The 24,767-nt window shown below is 39.8% G+C and overlaps 6 protein-coding genes across 9 annotated transcripts in view; 2 read left to right on the forward strand and 4 right to left on the reverse strand.

The window, feature by feature from the left end:
* LOC107837947 (zinc finger protein 879-like) overlaps positions 1-1,040 on the reverse strand; it is a 5,743-nt gene extending 4,703 nt beyond the window's left edge. The window contains exon 1 of the mRNA XM_016678860.1: positions 351-1,040. Coding sequence (XP_016534346.1) covers positions 351-756 — 406 coding nt within the window. The 5' untranslated portion in view covers positions 757-1,040. The remainder of the gene's footprint in view (positions 1-350) is intronic.
* Positions 1,041-2,736: 1,696 nt separating this feature from the next.
* LOC103147973 (gastrula zinc finger protein XlCGF57.1-like) lies at positions 2,737-6,021 on the reverse strand. The gene is made up of 2 exons (XM_016678862.1): positions 5,656-6,021; positions 2,737-4,848 (listed from the first exon to the last, which is right to left on the reverse strand). Exons 1-2 carry the CDS (start codon positions 5,990-5,992, stop codon positions 3,272-3,274), a joined length of 1,914 nt encoding a protein of 637 aa, XP_016534348.1. The 5' UTR covers positions 5,993-6,021; the 3' UTR covers positions 2,737-3,271.
* On the forward strand, positions 5,975-8,494 carry LOC103147920 (RNA/RNP complex-1-interacting phosphatase-like). Of its 3 annotated transcripts, none has more exons than XM_016678871.1 (2): positions 5,975-6,054; positions 7,430-8,494. In XM_016678871.1, exons 1-2 carry the CDS (start codon positions 6,027-6,029, stop codon positions 8,329-8,331), a joined length of 930 nt encoding a protein of 309 aa, XP_016534357.1. In that variant the 5' UTR covers positions 5,975-6,026; the 3' UTR covers positions 8,332-8,494. The 3 variants fall into 3 exon arrangements, with proteins under 3 accessions (XP_016534357.1, XP_007566554.1, XP_007566555.2); XM_007566492.2 differs by having other exon boundaries at positions 5,981-6,066; XM_007566493.2 differs by lacking the exon at positions 5,975-6,054 and adding an exon at positions 6,643-6,862.
* A 636-nt stretch (positions 8,495-9,130) lies between these two features.
* LOC103147919 (uncharacterized) lies at positions 9,131-12,133 on the reverse strand. Its single transcript, XM_007566491.2, has 2 exons — positions 11,677-12,133; positions 9,131-10,395 (listed from the first exon to the last, which is right to left on the reverse strand). Exons 1-2 carry the CDS (start codon positions 11,867-11,869, stop codon positions 9,695-9,697), a joined length of 894 nt encoding a protein of 297 aa, XP_007566553.1. The 5' UTR covers positions 11,870-12,133; the 3' UTR covers positions 9,131-9,694.
* A 928-nt stretch (positions 12,134-13,061) lies between these two features.
* dnai2b (dynein, axonemal, intermediate chain 2b) lies at positions 13,062-19,828 on the reverse strand (the record flags this gene model as incomplete). Its single annotated transcript, XM_016678863.1, has 12 exons — positions 19,472-19,828; positions 18,682-18,843; positions 18,414-18,532; positions 17,465-17,607; positions 16,615-16,728; positions 16,407-16,546; positions 15,467-15,589; positions 14,473-14,696; positions 13,941-14,076; positions 13,715-13,861; positions 13,308-13,535; positions 13,062-13,226 (listed from the first exon to the last, which is right to left on the reverse strand). Coding segments are annotated over exons 1-12 (1,884 nt in total), but the record flags the coding sequence as incomplete, so codon positions are not given.
* A 318-nt stretch (positions 19,829-20,146) lies between these two features.
* Positions 20,147-24,009, forward strand: LOC103147921 (gastrula zinc finger protein XlCGF57.1-like). Of its 2 annotated transcripts, XR_001663999.1 has the most exons (3): positions 20,147-20,810; positions 21,898-23,204; positions 23,240-24,009. XR_001663999.1 is itself a non-coding variant. In XM_007566494.2 (2 exons), exons 1-2 carry the CDS (start codon positions 20,633-20,635, stop codon positions 23,148-23,150), a joined length of 1,431 nt encoding a protein of 476 aa, XP_007566556.1. In that variant the 5' UTR covers positions 20,147-20,632; the 3' UTR covers positions 23,151-24,009. The 2 variants fall into 2 exon arrangements, 1 of the variants encoding a protein (XP_007566556.1); XM_007566494.2 differs by having other exon boundaries at positions 21,898-24,009.
* The last annotated feature ends 758 nt before the right edge of the window (positions 24,010-24,767 follow it).

The following is a 24,767-nucleotide window of genomic DNA, read 5'->3' on the forward strand; positions in this document are numbered from 1 at the left end:
ATTAGTTTCAGTTGTTTTATATTGAAAAAAAGGACATTTGAAAAAAAAAAATCTTCTTAAAACCTAATTATTTGTACATTTGTTCCTCATTTCAATATGTGAAATACCAGAATTTGCACACAACTTTATATTTTTGGCTGTTTGATGACAATATTTTAAACTATTAAGTCAGATGCGTTGATTATTCAGTATTCAACTGGCTTTTTTGAGTAAAGTTTTTAAATTCTGGAGTAACTTCTTAGACAGCAATTTTGTACTTTCACTTGAGTGAAAATATGTCGAATAAGTGCCAGTGTTAGTTGAGAACATTCTTTTGGTACTAATTTTTATTTCAGGCGTCTTCATCGCACCTGTGTCTTCAGCTTCCTCTTCACTCTGATTTGCAGGGCTTTTATTGTGAAGTTGACCGGAACTGGACGAGTAAGCGCTGGCAGCAGCGGCTCCTGCGGCTCTAAAAGCCTCCGTTTGCTCCGATCTTTGCAGTCTGACTTCAGGTTTCAGCAGAGCATCCAGCTGCTTTCTCTGGAGGCATATCTCCTGATCGGACTGCCGCAGTCTCTCCTCGTACTCCGCTAAAGTTTCCTTAAACAGTCCGAAGATTTCCTCCGCGGTAGCTGTTAGCCGCGCGGTTATCACTGCTCTCTGTGTCCGGAGTTTAACCGCTTTCTCCCCGTTTTCCAGCTGCTGTAGGACGTCCTCAGCGGCGGCGCTGATCCGCTGATGCACCGACATCCGCAGCAGCTGAATCGCGCTCATTCTGCCGCAGATTAGGCTCCCAAAGCCGCTAAAACACGAGAGAGGATGGGAGCATGTAAACACAATTTTTTTAGGAAATCTGTGGAAAACGCTTCCGTTTAGTGAACGCGAGGCATAAAGAGGAAAGAGTGACCTCTGTTGGTCAGGAGGAATATGTAAATACCTTTAACTAACTTAAAAATCCACCTTCAGCTGTTTTTATATTGGAAAAAAACGTTTTATAAGCAACAAAATGAGAGATGTCTCCTTTGAACTCTTACTCTAAATTTATCCTACTAATTAATACACAATGAAATATAATAAACACAAACAATAGCCCCCAGCTTTAAGTGATTTAGTCTGGAAATGTATCACAAGAAAATGTTGGATTTATAATTGGTAATGTTGACAAATTTCTGGTTTTCAGGAAAATATTGCACATCCAGGCAGAATACTGGCAATTATTCTTATTATATTTGGCAAGTTTCATATTCACCAATGTAAATTTAATAATTTCCACCCTTTTTGACATTTTTGGTTAAGGTAATCAAACAATATTTATCCACTATTTCCAAAAGTACAAACAAAAAAGCTAGTACCAATACACATGAATGTATTGTTTACAGTTTTATATGTATTTAAAAATGCACTGTAATATGTAACAACACGGTCCATTTAAAATAAGAGGTGGGAGCGCAGTGTTTCCGTTTGTCTATAATGTAAATAAACACGAAAACACAAAGCTTACATTTACTGTTATGATGTAACAGCGACCCCTGCTGGATCGGTAGTGTCTGCTTTTGTCTCTATGTTTCAGAGATCGATCTGATTCCCCAGTTATTTACGTTTTTCTTCATCGTGATTCGACTCCCCATTTCTATGAACAATTGGTTGCAAGTAAATACCAACGTAAAGCCAATAATTACAATTGCCATCAAAATTTTACCAAACCGTTTTTATTTTATTTTTTTTAATTTCACACAGTTTTAGCATCACCACATCATTATACAACTTCAAATAAAAGTTCTGCAAAATAAAAGTTTTCACTTAAAGTCAAACAAAAAGAGAAAAATACATTAAAGTTGCAGAAAAATAAAAACACTAAAAGCCTCAAAATAATGAGGGGAAAACACAAAAACAACTTTAATGCATTAAACTATGTCAAAAGTTTAATTTGTGATTATAGCAATGAAATGTTTATAAGTGAACAATAGTCACGTTTTTGATCCTCATTCCTTTTCAAAACAAAAAAAGAATGGAAAGAAAAAAAGAATCAAGTTTAAATTATTTTACAAGTTTCCTGTACAATAATAAACAATTCAGGAGATTTTTATCAGCTGTAGAAAATATTTTTCCTTGATCTTTTCATCGCTGATTGTTTTGGTTTGAGGCCCAAACTGCTGAAAGAAACTGATAAAAAAAAACAAAAAAAAACGTCAAATTTCTGTCCAGGAAATAATTAATTTTGAAATATGAAATTTCAAAAATATATATTCTCCTTAAAGCACAACAAGGATTAAAAGAGATTAAAACAGATAAAAATACATTTTTAAAAATAGTTCGTATCATATTTTGTAAGAGAAACCGATATTTTTGGATATTTTTAGGAATGGAGACAAGTAATAATAACTGTTAATTAAGATACAATAATAAACAATATAATTGAAAAATTAATCACTACAGGTGAGATCCAAAGTTTTCTCTGTATTTTGAAAATTGTTTTCAGGATTTAATTTTTTAGTGTTTTGATGTTTACAAAATTAGTAGCAATAATTATTCTGTCAGCTTTAATAAAACTTTCAATTAATTTATAAATAACTCCAGTCATCAGCTAATAGTTAATTAATATTATAGGAATAGTGTTGTTATTTTACTGGTTTTCTGTTCAAAATGTTCTGATATTTTCTAAATGTTCTGATATTTTCTGCCCTATTTCTGGAAATTTACAATAAAAATGTTTATTTTGAAAGTAAAGATGACACAAGTCGACTCTTTGCTTTACTGAAAATCTACAAATCCAGTTAAATCCTCCAAGTTCAGGAATGGAGTTAATTGTACAAATTAAACCCAAATGTGAAAGATTTACAGCAGATCACCTGAAAGTAAAATTTTGAATAAAGTGAGCATTAAAAATCTGCAGAATATTTCAATAACTTCAGGAAGATGAGAAAAGGAATGTCTTTAAAGTTTTTTTCTAAATAGTTTGTGAATCTTTAAAAGCAGATTTAAATTATTTGAAACCACTATGACAGTTCTAGTTTGGTCTGAAACGATTAATCGGATGAAATAAACTATTGAATTAATTAGTCTGTTTTGAAACGGGGATTATATGCAGAAAGGATTCAGTTCAGCTGTTATAAATGTGTTTTTACTCAAAGTTTCTGCTTTCAGAGTGAGCTGGATGGAGCTGACCTTTACAAAAAGCATCAGAAACAGGAAGCTTTGTCTCTTAATGTGAGAGCAGACTTCTTGTTTTGTCATTTTTCCTATATCAGACAGGAAGGAGTCGAGTCGTTTATGCACAAACAGCAGCAGATCACAGCTGAGTGAACTGAGGTTGGACCTCCGCCTCCTGCTGCTTCATGTGTGACATCACAGCCGGGTCCTTGGGGGCCTGCTCCCCCGCATGGACCTTCATGTGCGACTCCAGCGAGCGCTTCTCCTGGTAGCTCTTTCCGCAGGTGTGGCAGCTGAAGGGTTTCTCGCCGGTGTGCGTCAGCATGTGCCTCTTCAGGTCGATCTTCTGCACGAAGCCCTTCCTGCACACCTGGCAGACAAACGCCTTGTCCTTCTTGTGGAAGCGCTCGTGCGTCTCCAGCGAGATTTTCTGGCGGAAGGTTTTCCCGCAGAGGCTGCAGATAAACGGCTTCTCGCCCGTGTGGATCCTCATGTGGGAGTCCAGGTTGCCGATCTGCCTGAAGGTTTTGCCGCAGACCTTGCAGGGGAACGGCTTCTCCCCCGTGTGGATCCTCTTGTGCACGTCCAGATGTTGGCTCATGGTGAACTTCTTGTCGCAGGTTTCGCAGGTGTAAATCCGGGGCTTCCCGCCGGTGTGGCTCTTGATGTGCCGCTTGAGGACGGTGCTTTCGATGAAAGTCTTCCCACAAAACTCGCAGATGTATGGCCTCTCGCCGGCGTGCAGCTTCAGGTGTCTCTCCAGGGAGCTCTTCCTGGGGAAATCCTTGCAGCAGTCTTTACACCTGAAAGGTTTTTGCGCGGAGTGCGTCCTCATGTGAATCTCCATGTCCCTGAAGTTGTCTCCGCAGATGTCGCAGGCTTTGTTAATTTCTCTGTGACTCTGGATGTGGAGCTGCAGGCTCTCGGACGACTCGGCCCGCTCTCCACAGACGCCACACAGGAGGTCGGGGTGATTTAAATGTGTCTCTGTGTGTCGCAGTAAGTTCCCTTTATTGTGGAAAGCATTCCCGCAGACCTTGCAGGAGTGAGAAGGAGTCAGACTCGGCTTTCTGCGTTTGCTCTTGTCGTTCAGCTGGTTGTGGCTCTGGGCGTGTCTCCTGAGGTCAGAGGTCGTTAAGAAATCTGCTCCACAGACTTTGCAGGTGAACACCGTCTGTTCACCGTCGGTCTTCATGTCTTGCTCTGGTGAAACGCTGTGGACGAAGTCTTCAGAGAGCTTTTCTTCCACATGGGTTTGCAGGTGAGTCATCATGTTGCCCTTCTGGCTGAAGCCTTTGCCGCAGTGGCGGCAGCTGAACGGTTTCTCACCGGTGTGCAGCCGTGCGTGCGTCTCCTTAGCTCGGATCGAGGGGAACTTTTTGCCGCAGAAGTCGCAGGTCCTGCAGCTGTCGCGATGCATCTGAAGATGTCGTTTCAGGTCAGCGCTGGACTCCAAACGTTCCCCACACACACCGCACCGACTCTCCACTTCCTTGGCGTGTTTCTCCACGTGTTTGATCAAAAAGCCTTTCGTGTCGAAGGATTTCCCACAAACTTTGCAGCTGGGAGATGTTTCATCTGCTGCAACCGTATCATCCTCTTCCTCCTCAGCTGCCGCCTCATCGTCTGGAAAAGCCGCTTGCTGGTCGAGTCTGGAAGTGGAACCAGGTGGTCTTTGGAAAGGCTGACTCCTAACACCAACAGACAGACACAGTTCTGCAAAGACAATAAACAACAAATTAATTTGCTGCTGATAATACAAGCTGCAACTGGCAATAATAAAAACACAAAACCTTACCTAGCATGTCGGTTCAGTTTTTCTTGTAAATATCTTAGAACATTTGAAATAAGACAAAAGTAACTCACAGGTAACTTTTCAGAAAGACATACAAGCTTGTTTTAAAAATAATTCATTAAAATTGATTAAATAGTTTTAGTTCCACTGTCAGATTGTTTCACTTATAACTTGGGAAATATGAAATCATCATGTAACACACAAATGAAACACACTGATGTTTGTGATTATAAATGTGAGAAAAATGTGAAAACTTTAAAATATATTAATAATTGTGGTTTATTAGTGTCCGGTGACTGATTTTCCACTTTATTGCACAAAAAACTGAATTTTATGATCACATAAGCAGTAAAAAAAAAACATGATTAAACGAACAAAAACGTATTAACTTAGGTTAAATACAAAACTAAAGCTAAAAACAATATTAAAAAAACTGGTTTGTTACAGATATCTAACCCTAAACAATATAATTAAATAGTTTTCGGTTTTTCTACGAATGCTACTGTCTTACATGTTTTTGAAATGACAATGAATATTATTATTATTATTATTATTATTATCTGGTTGTTTATTACTCCTATATTGCCCCCATCCAGGGTTAAAACCTTAAATCGATCTATTAATATTTTGCATATCGCTGAAAGCTCCACTGATATAAGGTGGATCATGTTTTTATGAGTTTAATATGGTTTTTCTGGTTGTAATTTACTACAGGTGAGCTCACGGACCTTTTGACTGCTCTCCGCGGCCTCCTCTCCGCCTCTCTCCCGGCTCCAGAGTTCCTCTTTCGGCCGCTCTGCTCGCTTCGAACGCGGTGAGGATGGAGTCCACGGCCGCTGCGATCCGCTTCATCAGCAGCGCCCGCAGCTCCTCCAGCTCCGCCTGGCCGCGCTCCTCCAGCAGGCCGAGGACCCCCGAGGCTGCCGCCGCCAGCTGCTGCTCCACACAGGCCCTCAGGCTGCCGCTCTCTGGCCGCTTTTTGGACATTTTTAAGAGGTTTTTAAACACAACAAAGGGGCGAAGTGTAAACAGAACGAAGAACTTCCGGCGCGGGCGTGACGTCATCTCGAGGGCGCCAAGGAAACAGTTCAACTGACTAATGAGTTGGTTGTTTATCTGCCGAAATAGTACTTTATTATGTAAGTTTAGCGATGCATTGTAATGTTTTATCTTTTAATTTACTCGCTTGTCTAAATACGGTTTTTATTTTTTGGTTGTTACTTGAGTTCAAACACGAAGCTGAAGTTGGTTTTTCGGTTCGGGAAAGGCCTAAAGGGCGATTCCAACTAATTTTTCACTACTTTCAGGATATTTAATCTACTCTAGTTAAAAAAAAACTACAAAACATTGACACTTCAACCCTGGAGTAGATTATTTTTCAACTAATAGCAGAATATTTAAAACCATGTTTGTGATTTGTGAAGCTTCCAATTTCATCACGTTTTTGCATCTGGATCACATTAGAACTGCTAATGTGATTCCAAAGCCACAACACCTAGACTCTTCAAACCTGGACTGGATTATTCTGCTCTACTAGCAGAATATATAAAACGATGTATGAAATTTGTGAAACTTCACTAAAGTTCAGATTACTATTCACACCCGCTCCATGCAGTATTTTTTCCCCCAAATTTAAATTCAATTCTAATTCAAAACCACTTTATTAATCCCAAAGGGAAACTAAATATTGATGTAACTCGTTAATTCTTCAAAAAGTTATTGTAGATGGTGATGGCTGTTGGAAGGGAAGATCTTCTGTAGTGGTCTGTGTTGCACTGAATCTGAAGACGCCTCTGACTGAAGACACTCTGCCTTCCCAAGACAGTCTCGTGACAGGGGGTTTGCTGAAGCAGATGTATGATGGGATCATCAACTCCAACTCCACTGCAAGAAGCAAACTGCAGAGGGTCTTGATATCCTTGTCTGCTTATTCAGGTGGGCCGACAGGAGTCTCTCCATGACCTTCATGTTGTGCAGTGTCAGGGCTACAGGTCTGTAGTCACTGATGACTGATGGGTAATATTCTGCTGGTAGAGCAAAATAATCCAGTCCAGGTTTGAAGTGTCCAAGTTTTGTAGTTTTTTAATTAGAGCAGATTAAATATCCTGAAGATGGTGAAAAATTAGGTGGAATCGCCCTTTAGACATTTACCAAATCAGAAGCTGGAATCAGAAACCAATTTCAGATTCGTAGTTCAAAACCTGAACCAAACTTCCTTAGAAAAATGTTGATTTTTGTTTTTATTTAATCATGTGAACAGCGACATACAGTTAAAAACATCACCTTACTTTTCTTTATACTTAAGAATATCCTCTGGTAAATTCGGCATATTATTTAAAAAGGTTGTTTCTAATAAGCACTGGAAGAAGGCAGACAAACTCTATCACAGATTATCTGTCACAACATTGTGACAGTTTCAAAAAGTATCTAAAATAATATGTTTTTAATATATACTGACATTAAAAATGATATTACAGCTTTGTGGATCTTTCTGTGTTTTAGGTCTTAAAGCGTCAGCTGGGAACAGAACCCTCCTTGGCGTAGCGATGTCTCAACAGCAGCAGCAGCAGCAGCAGCAGAAGAAGAAGAAGAAGACGACGGGCATTCCTGATGGGTGGCTGGACTACTGTCCCGTCGGATCAAGGATACCAGGAACCAGGTTCATTCCTTTCAAGGTTCCTTTAAAAGCCGCCCTGAACTGCCAACTTCCCGCTTCCCAGTCCTTTGATCTGTGGGACCTGCTGGACTCGGTGCGACAGCAGAACCAGGAGCTCGGTCTGATCATCGACCTCACCTTTACGACCAGGTACTACTCAGTGTCAGACATCCCGCAGTGCTGCGCCTACATCAAGATCCCCACCGAGGGTCACCGCGTTCCAAACGACGGAGCCATCCTGAGCTTCAAGCGCGCGGTGAGGCACTTCCTGAGTCAGAACCAGGACAACAGCAGGCTAATCGGAGTCCACTGCACCCACGGGCTGAACCGCACCGGCTACCTGATCTGTAGGTACCTGATCGATGTGGACAGGTTGGATGCCGCCGCGGCTTTGCAGCTCTTCAACTCCAGCAGAGGTCACCACATCGAGAGGAAGAACTACATCCGAGACCTCCAGCACGCCGCCAAGAGGAGCAACAGAGGCATCGACGAGCCGGAGAGAAACCCGATCATGGGGCTCGCCGTGAGGAAAGAACCTGCAACGCTGATAAAGCACCAGGAGAAGGTGGAGAGCAACACCGCAGCACAGCATGTCAAAACTTCTGGTGATGAGTCAGCAGAAAATCAGCAGCCCAAAGAGAAACAGCCAAGTCAGAAACAAACCAAACGCAGAGCCCGACGTCGCTACAAGACCAGGAACAAGAAGTCTGCTGATGGGTCAGCGCAGGGTCACGACCCCGCCTCCTGAACCGAGGCGCCACAGCCAAGGTCACGCTAATCAGCTTAGACTGAAACAAACTTTAGCTTCTTTTACAGTTTCTGAGCGATTGTTTGTTTCCTGCACCAGAAACACAAAAATGTATTTAGAAGCTAATAAGCGATTCCAGCAGATAAAACCAAACATAACTTTCTGATTCTGGAGCGTTTAGATCGGATGATTACCGTATTTTCCAGACTGTAGAGCGCACCTCACTATAAGCCGCATCTACAAAGCTTTTCTAAAAACTGGAAAAGTTCAAATATAAGCCGCTGGCATCTCCGCCGCTGTCGGTTTTTCACAAGGAAGCAGCATAAATATGCGTTCTTAATAAATATGCTATTAAGAACGCAGCCCTGCGTCTCCAACACCGAGACGCGGTGGATCTGTTCACGCCGAGTTTATGTGCAGCGGCTCCATTTACTGCCAGATCGACGGCCTTCAACTTAAAACTGCATCATATGAACTTTGTGTGGTTTCCACGATGAGGGGTTTGAGTTTGAAAACATTTCCCCGTCGTGCTAGCATACATTTATTGACAGCTGCATTTATTTACTGCAGCATCTCCACCGCTCTGATTATAACTATTAATCATTTTCTCATTTTTATACAAAAAAATCTGTTTTAAAAGATAAAATAATTTTACTTACATTTTTAATTTTTCTGGATTGAATTTTTAATAAAGTTTGGCATATGAAAAAAACGTTTTGTTTTTTTTCTCATTTTAATAAAAGTTTAAACTGGATTTCTCAGTTTGAGGAAAGTTTAAATTCAATAATCTTTGAGCCACTTCAACTGGTACAAAAGTTTTAATGTGGAACCGAATTTCTGCATCGAACAATTAATTCAAACTTTATTTCATCCGAGACATAACTGATAGAAAAACATAACTTGGTGTTTCAGTACATAACGAGACCTGTGGTTCTGAATGGAAACTCCTCTTAAATTAATTTCAGGACGGAGAAGTTCAGAAATGCACATTGTCGTCCTTCCATCTCATCTCTGTTTATCGTCTAAAATCAGAAACATTTTGATGTCCAAGACCTGAAGCTTTTAGGTTTTTCTTTTTCTGTTTATGGGAAAAGCTTTTCCATCAGTCACAGATGCTGCCAAAACTCCTGTTTGGAAGAGGATTACAGCCATTGATTAAAATATGACTTTTCTCACAAGATTAAAGTCTGAATTTTGAAAAAAGTCAGAATTTCTGTGGAATTTTCCCCCCAGAAAAAATAAAGTACTTTATAAAAGTAGAAAAGCCAAACAAACCAAAGAACGGAGTAGAAAATGCAGAAGTTAAAACCGAGCTGAGTCGGTGTGTGTGGAATAAAGTGGATTAACAGCTGGGATTAGAGGTTCAGAGTTTTCTCTTCCTTTTTTTCAGAACTTTCTGACTGTCTGGGTCTCGGCTGTCGCTCCGAGGCCGACCCCGGGGCCAACCCCGGGGCCTCTTCTTCAGGTCGGTCCGGTTCGGGTTCTCCTCTTTCTGGGCTTCCGGCTCTTTGACGTCAGAGAGCTGCTGGAGCCGCCTGGGTCTGCTCAGGGTTCTGCTTTGGTTCTTCAGAACCTTCTTCCTGCTGTGGGTTTGGAGGTGAAGCTTGAGTGCGTGAGGGACCTCAAACTGCTCCCCGCACAGACCGCAGACCGGCGTGGGGTCCTGGAGGTGGCCTCTGATGTGCCTGAACAGAAACCTGCGGGCGCTGAAGGCGCGACTGCACGCCTGGCAGCTGAACCCGTCGCCATGGCGACTCGGCTGTTCCCGAGGAGCTGATCCGGGGTCGGGCGAGCCTTTGCTGTAGTCGTCGCTGTCTTCGGTGTCTGACGACAACACAACCGGGACGTCCGGGTCTGGGTCAGCCACGGGGAGGACGCCGTCGCGTAGCCTGGCGGACGGCCGGGAGCTGTAGGTGAACTCGATGATCTCTGCCGCGTCCAGAGCGGGGAGAGTCTCCTCGGGTTTGACCTCAACATGGCGGGAAGGCTCAAGAAGCAGGTTCTGGTCCAGATGGGTCAGGAGCAGGTCGTCTCTGGGATCCACCAGCTGCTGTGAGAAGACAGCTGGAAAAAAATAAAAGTAAATATGAGACTCACTTTGAGTTCAGACAGAGCACTTCCATATAAACAAACTAAAGATTACAGCAGTAATCGATTATTGATTATTCTGATGATCAATCGGATAAAAGGTTGACGCATTCTGCAGATTTTTCACTTAAGCCTAGTTTGTAAAATATTAAAAAAGAAACATTTTAATCATTGTTTTAAATAAGAAAATAATTTGTTGCTTAAAATGCAATAACATTTTATCCTGTTACTGAAATCTTGATCATTTGTAGCAAAGAATCTGCAGATAAAAAATTATTCTAACAACGTGTGAAAAGCTCAAAGCTTCATGTTCGACTTAATACAATATTGGGATGATCTGTTGATTAGTCTTTGGATTAAGAAATCAATAATTAGATTTTAAAAGGTGTTTTCTTAAAGTATGTTGGGTTTTTATTTTTAGCAAATTAGCTTTTTTAAAAGTCTCTATGCGACAGTTAATCTATTACAAGATTAGTTGGGAATTATTTCAATAACTGATTAATCACGATTAATTGTTTCAACTTTATAAAAATCATCTGGATTTATCGGATGTGTGTGTGTTAGTCTGTGTGTGAGCGTTCAGCTGAATGGGCTTGGGTTTAGCATTTGACAGAAGTTGAAAGGAATTTTGATTTTCAGATTTCTGATGCACTTCACAGTACTTCTGTTGTAACTTTCCTGGTGCAGATGCTCTACAGAGAGAGGTGGATAGAGAAACCAAAAACTGTTCTCAAGTAAAAATACAAATAAGTAGTAATGAAAAAAAATTAGAGTTGCCAACATCTTTCTGTCTGTCTTTCTAAAGAGGAGCAGGAAAAGCAAATGAGGTGGATCAGCAATGTTTCCCAATAGCTGTTGGTGTCATCCAGGACATGTTACTGTGGAATATCATTTTCGTTGCCCAGAAATTAAGGTTCAGCCAGAGGCTTTTTAGATTTGTTGCAGGACTGACTGCTACTGCCCACAGTATATGTGTGAAGATGCTAGGATGACATGAGATTCAACAACATCTAATTTCCCTTTGGGATAAATAAAGAACAATTTAAATAAATTGAATTACAAGTTCCTAAAAACTTTCATTCATTTTTAAAAAGTATAAATTCAAACACCCGCCTCAATTTAGTGTCTTTCAAAGGTACTGAGGAGTAACAACAGCCATTTAACTGGATAACTTGAGCCCCCCCTGCTGGTGGAAGTCAGCATCGCAGAAAGTTTCATGTCCCAGGATCCCCTGAGGACTGACAGGTGGAGGCTCACCTGCGGACGGTGCCTCCATCACGGACTTGTCCAGGGCGCAGAGCAGCGCGTGTTGGCGGGAAATAACCTGCTGGCGGAGAACGGCTTCCTCTTCGTACTTCACGATGGTTTCCTCAAAAGCCGCCAAAATCTCCTCGACCGCCGCGTTCAGGCGCTGAGTGATGAACAAACGCAGCTTCTGTGACCGAGACATGTCGCCTTCCGGGGGGAGAGGTTGGAATACGAGGACTATTATGGACTAAATCCGCTCCAAATGACCAGCTGCTGCTAACGAGCGCTACGGAAGTAAACAACAGAAGGACTTCCGGAATTCTTCTTCTTTGCTTCTGCGGCTGCTTTGAATTATTTTAATCACTTTACTGCCCTCTTTTGGTTTTACGTGTTAACTAAAATCATTTGAGTTGAAATAAACATAAAAGTGGAGTTTTTCGCTACTATTTTAATATTTTTCTACATTAATCTGTTTTTGATTACAGATCAGTATAATGCGCATTATTTTTACCGCATTGTGAAACACTGAAAGAAGCCCCGACTTTGTTTATTTTCTGGATCAAATGTATGCTCTGACTTACCTGGTTTGGTGTTTTCGTGATTTAAAATTAATTTTAACAGGTGCCAAATAAATTAAACCAATCAAGATTAAAAACTGAAATTAATTATAATACATTTTCCTTAATTAGTAGCATGTTAATTCAAACTTTAACCACAAATATTCACCCACCCATTAAATCTTAAACATTAAAAACATGATTTTATATATAGACTATAAATAAGAATACATATGTGGAAAATAAAAATCTGTACAAATTGAAAATAGAAAATATTATAAAATGTTTCAGTGTTTGAATTCAGTGGTTTAGTCCTGTTTTTTTTTTTTTTTGCCAGTCTTTAAAGTACAGAAATGAAGTTCATATTTATACAATGATCAGTTTTAAAGACTAAATGTACAAACACAAGAGACTGCTTGTTTTTTCCCCAGCCTGACTGTTGTTCCTTGTTTTTGTAAAACCTTTCCAGAGTGTTTAGGAACCCTGTTTTTATGAAGTGCTCCATGGTGCATGAACAGATCACACAAACACAGATCAGCTGCGCTCAGTTTAATGAAGCCAGAATGTGAAAACTAAGGTGCAAATTACAAGTAAATGGAAAAACTTTAAACAGGAACGAAGGTGAAGAGTTTGAAGCAGGACAGATGTTCTCATTTATAAGGATTACTCAGTTTCACCATCTTCTTCTTCATTCTTTTCATCATTTTCTGCCTCATTCTTCACTTCATCTTCTTCATTCTTCACTTCATCTTCTTCTTTCTTCACTTCATCTTCTTCTTTCTTCACTTCATCTTCTTCTTTCTTCACTTCATCTTCTTCTTTCTTCACTTCATCTTCTTCTTTCTTCACTTCATCTTCTTCTTTCTTCACTTCATCTTCTTCTTTCTTCACTTCATCTTCTTCTTTCTTCACTTCATCTTCTTTCTCCACTTCTTCTTCTTCTTTCTTCACTTCATCTTCTTCTTCATTCTTCACTTCATTTTCATCACAGGCCTCTTCCTCCTGGAGGAAAGAGTGAAACAGATTATAAAACAGATGTGACCGATAAGAATGATAACCAAAGGATCCCCCGTCTCTCCTCGCCTGTGGTGCTGCCGCTCTCCTCTCCCTCTCCCTCTTCCTCATCTCTACTTCCACCATGCTGTAGAAGTCGCTCTCGACCTTGGCGAGGATCTGCTCGGGGTCCTCGTCTCCGTCCTCCCGCCACGCCTCGTCCTCTCTGCTCTGTTCGGAGCGACTTCTCTCCTTCAGACGGATCTCCCTCTGACGGGCCTCCAGGATCTTCTCTCGCTTCGTCTCCCTCTCAAACATCTGCAGAATAACGCAGAAACATTTTTTCAGAGGATGCTGGAGGGTAAAGGTTATTCCAGTGTGAAACAAAATCTTAAAAACTTTCTTTAAAAAAGCAGGAGTTGTTTTAGTTTATATTTTTGCAAGGCAGTACATTTAGAAGTGAAATCTCTGATCAGGAAATGTTTTGTGCTTCTTACAGCAGCCATTAGACTCTTCTCGTTCTTCTGCAGGGTGGACAGTGCAGAGGAGATATGCAGCAGCGTGGCTTCGCCGCTGTGGGAGCCGCATGCCAACACCTGGCCGTTGTCCTGGATACGGAGGCTGTACAGCGCTTTGTCACTCACCTGGGGACAGAGCAAACGTCACGGTGATTCTGACTCGGCAGAGGAGACGCTGCTGGGAGCTCAGGTGGGGTCGGAGCACCTTGACGCTCAGCGTGGGCTCACTCTGTTTGAACAGGAGGTCCCAGATGTCCAGCACGCCCTCCATCTTCACCGTCAAGAAGACAGAAGGTCTCACTGGACTCCAGCAGGCGTCCATCAGGTAGGACATCTGGTACCTGCAGCGCAAAAACACAGAACAATAAAACTGACGTTTGGTATTTACCGAACCAATATTAATATCTGTATCGGTCACGATATTGGAAATAAATCTGGATCAGTGACAATGTGGCCGATGTATTATGTCTGAGTGACGTCGTGTTTATTATTTATTTTACATTTATATTTCCTAATTGTACTTTCTGAGCCATTTGACAGAAGATTTGTTGCAGTTTATTCTTTCAGTCAACCTGTTTTTTTTTCAGTTTCTTTATTATTCATTTTACATTTGCTGTTATTCTCCTAACTGCACCGACTGAGCAAATTAAAGAATCGTTTTTACAGGTTTGACCAAGCTTGGCGCAGAGTTATGAAATACATTTTAATAAAAAAATCAAAATCAAAAAGATTCCTACTTGGTCCACATGATGGAGGACTCCTTGATGTCCTCTGACCAGATGCGGGCCGTCCAGTCCCCAACAGTCAGGAAGTTTTTGGGGAAGAAGGGGTTCCTCTGAATGGCGTAGATGGGTCCGTGGTGGCCCTCGTAGGTGCAGACGATCTTCTCGGCCGGAGTCTTCGCCTTCCTGTTGCAGGACACCACCATGCCTTGCTCTGTGCCCACCATGAACTTCGTTGGCTGAGGGAAACATGATCAGGGTGTCGACATTTAGCTTCCAGCAGACTTACATTTAAAAAGCATTAAAAGTAAGTAAGTCTTGTTTTTGTAACTTAAGCGCTAAACATCAATCGACTGCTTGTGCAGAGGTGGATGTGTTATTATTATTATTATTATTATTATTATTATTATTATTACTAGATATGAAGGGGGGAAATAAAAGGGAGGTAGTCAAATCCAGGTTATTTGAAAAGCACATTTCAGAAACAAGGCAGTTTAATGTGCTTTATATGATAAAAACACAAAAAAAATGTAAGTTGTTGACAAATAATAATGTCCTAAAATTATAAGAGACAAAATTATTGATGAAAGTAAGTCCAGGCCTGAAGCTGAAGACGATTCTTCCTGGTTAGATCATATTAACAGCATTTCTACACAGATTTGGAGGAATCTGGGAGAGTCGGCCATGTTTAATTAGCTTAGCTTAAAAACAACCTGTGATAATTGGTGATTATGTGCTGAGATGCATTATTGGTTAAACTGATCTCAGACACAAAGATTAAACTGAAAGCATCAGATTGTAGCCATGGTAACAACAACTAAACTATGAGGACTATTAGTAGGAACGTGGCAGTTCCTGTTAATGATGAATTTAAACAATTTAAAATCTTTTAATTCATCAATGCTGAAATCATTAAATCTAATTTAGTACTATCCTCATTCTGAATGAATAAATGTTAAAACTGCAGTTTCAGTTTGTGAACAGCAGAAAAACAGCAGCAAACAGTCACCATGGTGGGCTCAAACTCCAGAGAGATGGCACCTAGAGCCTGGTCCAGGTTCCCCTCCCGGCTCGGGTCCAGAACCAGACGCTCTGTTGGCTCGCTCAGCTTACGGACGTCCCACCACAGAATCTGACAAGACAAGATAAACCGTCAGCTCTAAGGCTCATTACTTTAACTAGGACATCTCCATTAATCCATCAAATGTCCGTCCCTCATTCACTGTCCGGTCCGGTCCGTTCCGGCCCGGTCCGGCCGTCACTGATGTAAAGCGATAGCTAACGATCATTTTAGTAATCAGTTATTCTGAGTCAGGTAAAAACAACTGGTACATTCTGCTGGTTTTTTTATTTAAGCCTTTTTATACAAGCAAAAACATTAAAAGATGCAAATAAATAAAAACTTAAATTATTTTTCTTAGATAAAAAATGTTTTTATTTTTTATCTGAAATGCAACAACGTAGCATTTCTTTAGCGAATGTTTGAAAATAAGTAGCAGAGGATGAATCTGCAGTTAAAAAACATTTATGACATCAACATGTGAAAAGCTCAGCCTGACTTATCAATACGGTGTAGAACTTACGTTTGGATTATTAGCTAATTAATAATTCGATGGTAAAAGGAGCTTAATGGATTTTTTTCTACAGAATTTAAATCAGATGAAGTTAAATCTATGCCACTTGATGAGTTTTGGATTAAACACATTAAAACATATTAAAAGACAAAATTGTTTTTGTCTTAAATGCAAAACTTATATATTTTTTGTACAGTTTTGGCTTAATGTCTTAATATCTGGGTTGTTCTTTCAGTAAATGACCTTTTCTTCAGTGCACAACGCAGTTAACGGTTAGTAAATTAATTAACAATCATTTCAATGCTTGATCAATTGATTCAGTCCCATATTAATCCACCTGTATGTCATGATTTAATCTGTGTGGGATTGCTCCACCTGTCCGTCGGTGGAGGCGGAGAAGGCGTCCGTTCCCGTCTTGGACTGCAGCCAGATGATCTTGTAAACCGGGTCTCTGTGGGTGTGCTCCAAAGACGAATACTCCACAGGCTGGCTGCCCCTCCGGGTGTCCCACAAGACTAAAACAAACGCACCCACAGATAAATCCCCACCCTGGGAATGACTTGAGTCCTGAATGTGAACACACCAATCTGGCCGCCGTAGCTGCCCCCCAGCAGAGTGTGGGGGTCCTTTGGGTTGTAGTCCAGACAAACCAGTGGAGATTCTGGTTTCAGAGCCATTTCAGGGTAGTTTGGTTTCTCTGGAAGACAAAATGTCCAACAAATCTGGTTCAGGTGGAAATACGTTTCTATCTTAGAACTACAAATATCAAAGTTGTTTTCTTCTTTTTTTTCTGACAGACTAAGAGGAGCTTGAAGCTGTGAAGTGAAAGTAAAATAACACAAAGTTTTATTTTTTTAAATAAAATTGTTTGGTGTATGGTATGAATTTTATATTATTCCTGACACATTTGTTTTGCACAAATTGCAAAAGTTTTCACTCATATTTATACAGCCTTCCCTTTTATTGATCTGGTTCTTATTCTATTTTATATTATTTTTTCTGTAGTTTATCCAGCTGGTTTCTGTTTGTGACCTCTGATGTTGTGTTTAATGACACTAAAGATAATCTGAATTTTCAGTTCCTCTCAGTCATGTCTCCACCAGATTTACACGCCTGGATTCGTAATTTCTCCACATTTAATATCCCGCCCTGTCAGACTAGATGGAAACATCTGCAGCTGAAACCAGAAGTTTACATACACTAGATTAATTTTTTCCCCACTGTCTGAAGTTAAATCAGACCAAACTTCTTTTTAGGGCTGCAACTAACAGTTATTTTACGAACCAATTATTCCATCTTTTCCCTGCCCCAGCTGAAGAAGAGCATCCCCACAGCATGATGCTGCCGCTACCACTGGAGGTTTTTGGTTGCATTGTGTCAAGAAAACCTGCATGAATACGTCACCAGGCCTCTGTGACTGAAGTCTGACCCACCGAGGTCCCAGATGTAGGAGTCGAAGCTCATGTCTGGGGGGCTTTTTTGGAAGTCCAGGCTGCAGTACGCCGCCGCCAACTTCCTGCCACCGTCGGGATGCCATGACAGGCCGGTGATGGTTCGCTTCACCTGGTTAGGATCTCTGAGGGAGACGTGAAGCACAAAGTCTCAGTGGTGAATCAGTCTGATGTAGGACTGAAACGATTAATCAGATTAATGGTGATGAATCGATTACTGAAATAATCAACTAATTTAATAATAGATTGATACCTGCCGTACACAGACTCTAAAAAGGATCATTTTCTGAAAGAACAACACACTGAAGCCAAAACTGTACAAAAAATATACAAATTTTGCATTAAGATAAAAAAAATCCGTTCTTCCTTCTAAGAACTCCTCAGGTGGCAATTTTATCTTCACCAGGTTCAAATTCTGGTGAATTTATTATTCTGCCAATAAATATCTCATTAAACACCTTTTGATATCCAATTAATAATCAGTTAATCCAAAAATAATCACCAGATCATCCCCACACTGTATTGACGTTAAGTCAAGCAGAAAGGTTTAAGTTTTAACATGTTAGAAATATTTTTCAGCTGCAGAAAAATCTTAATTAATTACACCAACATTTAATTTCCCTTTAGGAACAGTAAAGTGTTTTCAATTGAATTGAATCCTTTGGTACAAGCGTTCACTAGAGGAATGCTGCTTTTGCATTTTATGCAAGAAAATGTTTATTTTCTTATTAAAAATTGAATTGAATATCGTATTTATTTGCATCATCTAATGTATTTTTAATACTGTTTAAAAAGGCTGAAGTGGTTACATGAAAAATCTGCATAATGTGGAAATGTTTTATCCGTTTAATCGTCAGAGTAATCGATAGATTGATCAATAACTAAGATAATGGCTGGTTTGAGCCCTGCGCTGATGCTTGGTCAGATTTACCTGAAGACGCTCATGGTCTTCGCAGTCGGGAACTCCGGCACTTTCTCAATCTCGTCCTCCTTGAAGTGCTCCTGGTAGATGTCTATGGTGTTGTTCTGCCTGATGCAGTGGTCCATCACCTGGTTGTCATGGCGATAGCAGAGGGACAGCAGTTAGATAAATCGATAAAACAACATTTTCTGTCTTCACCTGAATGGAAAGTCTTAAAATCAAATAAACGAAAGCAGCGGTGACTTCCAGTTGCTGATTGGACCGAAGTTGATCTTACGTAGCCCAGGTGCACGAGGCTGTTGACGTAGTTTTCCTCTTTTTCAATCTTCTTCTTGAAGCGGACGGTTTGTTCCAGGTCCCTCGGGTTGATGTCTTTTGGCCACGCGCCCTCCATGTGGTTTATACCACAATTGCTGGACTCAAAGCGCTCAGTGTTTACCTGAAAACGACAAGCATCTTACCCAGATTAACACGGCTTAATCCTTAGTTGCTTAAAACTTAAAAACGTCAGGTAGCTTCAGTGTTTCCTCCAAACACTTTACATACTTTCACAGCTAGGAATAATTTTATTAAGTCCACCAAATATGCTAAAATTAGACTTTTATCCATTTACAGAAGGCAAAAACAACATTTTTCTCAGGGATGTTGCATCATGTTACAGTAAAGTGAAAAACCTTTAAACTTGGCTCGTTTAAAGTTCATAAATAAACGCGACAAAATAAGGTACAATGTTACAGGTTGGTCTATAAAACCAAGATTTTTTATCTAAAAGTATAAAAAAAGAATATTACTTCACTGTAAACCTACAATACATATTTATATATGTTTAAAATGTTCCCATCTTTAATAGGCTTTCAAGTAGGTTAAAGTTTCTAATTACTAATCAGATGAAAATATGGTATAGAAAGCATGTTTATACACTACATTAAATTATTTTTTTAGGTGTTTATTTTTTTAAATCTTAAATAATAACAACCCCACATGGTTAAGTAATAATATCAAATGAAACGGTCAGAAATTGTTGCCAAAAACAGTTATTTAAAAATGAATTTAAAAGGTAAACCAACCGGGTGCTCGGACATGTCCATGCAGGCCTGCGAGGCCTGATCTCTGGGGGTCTTTACGACAAAGTTGCTCATCAGCCTCGGATTCGGCTGGATGTCCACCATCACCGCCTCAGCCCGGTCGGAGAACAGACCCTGGCGGCCAAACTCCCGGCGGAACTTCGAGTAAACGTAGGTGATCTCCATGGCTGGCGGGATTCGCCGTGCAGCCGCCGGGGACAGGCGCCGAGAAGCAGAACGACGGATTCAGAGCAAACCGGGCTAAAACTTTGTCCAAACAACCGAAGACGAGCTCCAACTGAAAGGAAAAAAATGGACAATGGCGGCGTAGCGGCTTGTCGTATCCTAGCAACGCCGCCATGGCAACAACTTCTTTTTTAACGACCATAGTTTCCAGAAATAAATAATATAGTTAATTTCACCACTTTTTATTCACCACAATGGAGACCGGTTATATCCTATTAAATTTAAAATATGGTATTCGGTAATTATAATGTTAAAAAGTTGATATTAAGCTTTTAATTTATTTTAAAAGTCCAATTCATAACTCTGTGTCTCGTTATTATTTGTTTGAATCTCTAATATGATATAGACAGTTTAATTTTCCAATGTCTTAAGTAGCAGGAAAGGACTCAAAAAAACAAACAAACAAAAAAACACGGTAATGTTAGCAAATCCAAACAAAATTACCTACATTTAAACGGACTAATTTTACATCTTAAAAAAGCACAACCTTAGTTAGTTTGAGTTTCAATACAAAGAAAAATGTTCTGCTCTGATGTATTAACTGTCGCAAAGATGTCACAATTCAAAATGTCGTAAGCGGGTTCAAATCTCTAAAACAAAATCTATTTTTTACAACACGAGTCACTGTCAAGTCAATCCAAAACCCAGATTTAGAAGTAAATATTTAGCCTAAATTTAGACAAAGACGTATTGGCCTTTAATTCAAAATTTACCTGGACCAATACCTGGAAAAAAAAAATCACGATGGAGTTAAATGACAAGAAGTTGTAAAGAAAACGCGGAGGTTGCGAATTTGGGCTTTTATTTTGAAAACCGACCCGGAAACCGATCGTTTGTTTACTCAAATTAAGCTGAAGGATGGTTTGGTTTGGTTCTCTTGTCTAAAACAGCCCAAAAACGTCAAAGTATTCAGCTGTAATGATGTCCAAACTCCAAAGTCTGAAGGTCTTCGTCAGCCAGCGGCTGTCCGCGGCCGTGGAGGACATCCTGGGACATCTGGAGGAGACGATCCTGGAGTACGAAGAGGAGACGGAGCGACGCCATCGAGACTTTCTGGATGTGATTTTAACGGCTGAAATGAAGCATCGCAAAGCAGGTTTGCGTCTAAACTGGGGTTGTAAATGCTCCTTTAAATGCTCTAACAGCAATCACAGTGTTTGAAGGAATACAATACTTTATATTTTGTTAGAAAACAAAAATCTGACGTTTTATTATGACTAAGAAGTGCTGCATGATTTTCTGTTTTTTTGTTTGTTTGTTTGTTTTTCTGCAGCAGGAATGTGACCTAAATGGTATAGTCAGAGGTGGGTAGAGTACATAAAATTTGTACTCAAGTAAGAGTAGCATTACTTTAACGTATTTTTATTCAAGTAAAAGTAAAAAGTAGACGTCCAAGAAATTACTCGAGTAAAAAACAGCAGTGTTAAATGTCTCCAAATTAATATTACGGATGTCACAATTTAAACTCGGCGAAAAAAAAGGGTCATGTTCCTTAAAGTTTTCCACATTTCACAGCTCAGATGGAAAAAAAATTAAATGGATAATTATTAGACATTTACTCCACAAATCTGACATTTACAAGAGAGAGGCAGGAGGAAATGTTGACAGAAAGCCAAGTGAAATCTGTTTTATTACTCTCCAAATTCCACATTTTCCTTTTTTATCATTCTGATTTTAATTCCAACCACATATATCAACCCAAAAAAAATGTAATTATGGTGCGAATAAAAAAAAGAACAAATAAATAGCTAGAGGTAAACAATTCATTTTATTTTGTTTCATAAATATATCAAATTTATTGTTTAACAGAACATTGACTTTATGAGATGTTAAAAAATGTTTTCCCCTATTTATTTTAAATAGCTCAAACATTATGTAGGAAACAATGTTTGAGTCATGCCAACATACTAAAATAGATGAGTTATAACCAGTTATGCTCACAATTAAAGTACAACTAGCAAGAAAACACGCTTTTAAAACTGGCGACATAAAATATTACTATTGTTAAATTGTTGCACAGAAGAGTCAGCTAACGCTTCACAATAGCAAGAAAATATAATTTTATTACTTACTGGAGAAAACACTTCTGAAACAACGAAAGTTAACTATGTTGAATGCTGAAACTCCTGCTGTTAGGAACCATTACCAAAAATCTCTCCCTTCCTTGTGTTTCTGTGCTTTAGGTTATTCGGATGTCCAGCAGATGTTGATGAAGCTTCACTCTGAGCAGCAGCTGGTGAAAAGCTCCACAGTCGACCAGGAGGAACCAAAGAGCCTCCAGTTTAAAAGGGAACAAGAGGAAGTTGAAATCACCAACATGTTTAGTGGTTCTGTCCATGTGAAGACAGTAGAACAGGAGGTGGAAACTCAGTCTTCTGAGCTTCATGACAGCCAGACTGAAGAGATCGTTATCATTCTGGAGGAAGACGACGGTGAAGAACCTGAGACTGGTATCGGTTACACTAATCCAGACTTGATGGCACCCAGAATTGACCCTGGAGATGAGGAGTGTGATGTAATCCAGGATCATGAGAATCCTCTGAACGACATCGGGTCTAATGTTCTGAACTCGTTCCGATGCTCTGAATGTGGGAAAAGATTCGGCTCCCTGAGCTACCTGAAGCTGCACATCAGATGCCACACAGGAGACAGACCTTTCCGGTGTCCGGTTTGCAGGAAGTGCTTCTCGTGGAGAGGACGTCTCCAGAAGCACATGAGAATCCACACGGGGGAGAAACCTTTCAGGTGCTCGGTGTGCGGAAGAAGGTTCAGTGAGAGTGGCAACCTTAAGGTCCACATGAGAATTCACACAGGAGAGAAACCCTTCAGCTGCACCATTTGTGGAAAGAGCTACGCACAACGAGGGAATCTGAACATGCACATGGCTGTTCACAAAGGTGACAGCATAATCAAATGCAGCCTTCATCAGTCACAGCAGCTTCGTCATCTCAGCCACGCGGGGGCGAACAGAAACTTTGTGAAAAGACAAGAATTAGCCCCTCAAGAGGATTTAAAAGCAGGACCTAATCTCAGAGTTGATGAAAGTGGAAGTGGTAAAGTCCATGTAAACTGTACAGGATGTTCTACCTGTAAGAAACCTCTCAATTGCTCTGTGTGCGGGAAAAGATTTGGCTTTAAGGGACAACTGAAGGCTCACATGAGATGCCACACGGGGGAAAAGCCCTATAAGTGCCCCATCTGCTGGAAGTGTTTCTCATGGAACGGCTGCTTGCAGAAACACGTGAAGATCCACACGGGTGAGAAACCCTATGAGTGCACCGTGTGTGGGAAAGGTTTTATTGAAAGTGGGAACCTAAAAGTTCACATGCGGATTCATACAGGAGAAAAGCCCTTCAGCTGTCCGGTGTGTGGGAGAAGATACAGGCAGAAAGGAGGTCTGACTAAACATCTGGAAGTCCATCAAGACCAGAAATGAGTTCTAGATGACAGACTTTACTTGAAATTGGATGCATCTTATTTTCAGCTGTTATTGAATATTTTTATTCAATAACAATATTTTATTTTATTCAATTTTATTGAATATTTGTGAAATTTTCTCAAATTCCTAACCCTGTGGAATATTATCCTATTTAACCCAATTAATCTTTTTTTCTACGATAATACTCCACTCAAACATGTATTGTCTTTAGTTCTTTAACTGCACATAAGTCTAGGAAATGCTAAAAACCTTGAACTGTGATGGATATAAAAAAATAATTGGTGCATTTTAAATAAAATAAATGTGGATGCAAATCATGAAGCAGTGCAATCCACTTCATTTTCTCTGAACCCCATGCAAGAAGAGGACTGAACTGAACTCAAGCAAACCCAAGGCATGCATCAGATCCAAAGCAGCAGCATTTATGCATCTCTTTGGCAGATACAGATGTAATGAAAGCTCCAGGCCCCTGACTGGAAGAAAATCTGACTGGAAGAATTGTGTGGTAGTTTTCTGTATCATTAATGGATGTGGATGTTTTTGGTGCACTGATGCAGAATGGAGTGGATCCAACACATCATGTCCTGAGCAAAAGAGATTCAAGAAAAGATTAGAAACGGTCATCGACGTCTGTAGTCTGGGATCCCATTTCCATTCTTCCCAGTAGTGGTCAGCCTAACAAAATTACTCCAAAAGCACATTGACGGCTCATCCAGGAGGTCACAGATCGGCTTAAAGACAAAAAGTTACAATGACTGATGTTCAAACTGTATCAGATTGTAAAATGTGGGGTCCATACAAATATGTCCTGAACTAATTTGTGACACCGGAGTAAATAAACACTTGCCTGATCAGATTCTGTTAGTTTCACTTGAAATGTAAAAGTTTTTTTTACATGTTGATCAACAGATGTTAATTTATATGGGTTTCACAATTATAATAACCTTTAATTACAGTTCTGCTTCAAATAAACAACTTCATGTTTAAAGGTCTGTATTACCTTCACGAACAGTGATAAAATAAAAAAAAAATAAACCTGTAAAACTGTGATATTAAATTTGAAAATCTATGTGCAAATAACCTTTATGTTGGTGCACCTAAAAAAACAAAGTTAGGAAAATGATTTGACTAAAGAAGAAGACAGGTACTTAGCACTAGGGTCACTCCAGATTGGAGGAGTAATTTTCTGCCAAATAAAATCATACATTTTTATTTTAATTTTGGATGTGTACAAGAAAAAAATTATATATTCTCTGATGCCAAAAAGTTGTAAATTTGCAAGAATTGTTTCCTCCATGATTAAAGGCATAAATTTACAATATTAAAACAAGACTATTCTTTGGCATTTTAGTCAAAACTTCATAAAAAACAAAACAAACAAAAAAAAACCCCAAGTTTATTATCTGATGGTCCATTTTTAACCAGTAAATTATTGACTTTTTGACATCAAAGAATATTCAAGTTTTTTCTTGAAACTGTTAATTTGACATTTTTGGTGGAAATTTACTCCTCTGGCCAATTATCCATAATGTCCTTAGTACTACAACATAAAATGTAAATCTGCAAATAAATTAAACAAAAACAACCTTAGCATCGTTCGTGTCATTTTATTTA

Source organism: Poecilia formosa, unplaced genomic scaffold, assembly GCF_000485575.1.
Source record: "Poecilia formosa unplaced genomic scaffold, Poecilia_formosa-5.1.2 Scaffold192, whole genome shotgun sequence".
NCBI lineage: Eukaryota > Metazoa > Chordata > Actinopteri > Cyprinodontiformes > Poeciliidae > Poecilia > Poecilia formosa.

Bases quoted from the DNA above. Each gene is read 5' to 3' on its own strand.
- LOC103147973 (XM_016678862.1), bottom strand. From the start codon at position 5,992: ATGACGTCACGCCCGCGCCGGAAGTTCTTCGTTCTGTTTACACTTCGC. The intron at 4,849-5,655 runs GTCCGTGAGCTC...TTGTCTTTGCAG, and splicing joins CCGCGGAGAGCAGTCAAAAG to AACTGTGTCTGTCTGTTGGT.
- LOC103147920 (XM_007566493.2), top strand. From the start codon at position 6,781: ATGTATGATGGGATCATCAACTCCAACTCCACTGCAAGAAGCAAACTG. The intron at 6,863-7,429 runs GTGGGCCGACAG...TCTGTGTTTTAG, and splicing joins ATCCTTGTCTGCTTATTCAG to GTCTTAAAGCGTCAGCTGGG.
- LOC103147919 (XM_007566491.2), bottom strand. From the start codon at position 11,869: ATGTCTCGGTCACAGAAGCTGCGTTTGTTCATCACTCAGCGCCTGAAC. The intron at 10,396-11,676 runs GTGAGCCTCCAC...ATTTTTTTCCAG, and splicing joins GATGGAGGCACCGTCCGCAG to CTGTCTTCTCACAGCAGCTG.
- LOC103147921 (XM_007566494.2), top strand. From the start codon at position 20,633: ATGATGTCCAAACTCCAAAGTCTGAAGGTCTTCGTCAGCCAGCGGCTG. The intron at 20,811-21,897 runs GTTTGCGTCTAA...TCTGTGCTTTAG, and splicing joins AATGAAGCATCGCAAAGCAG to GTTATTCGGATGTCCAGCAG.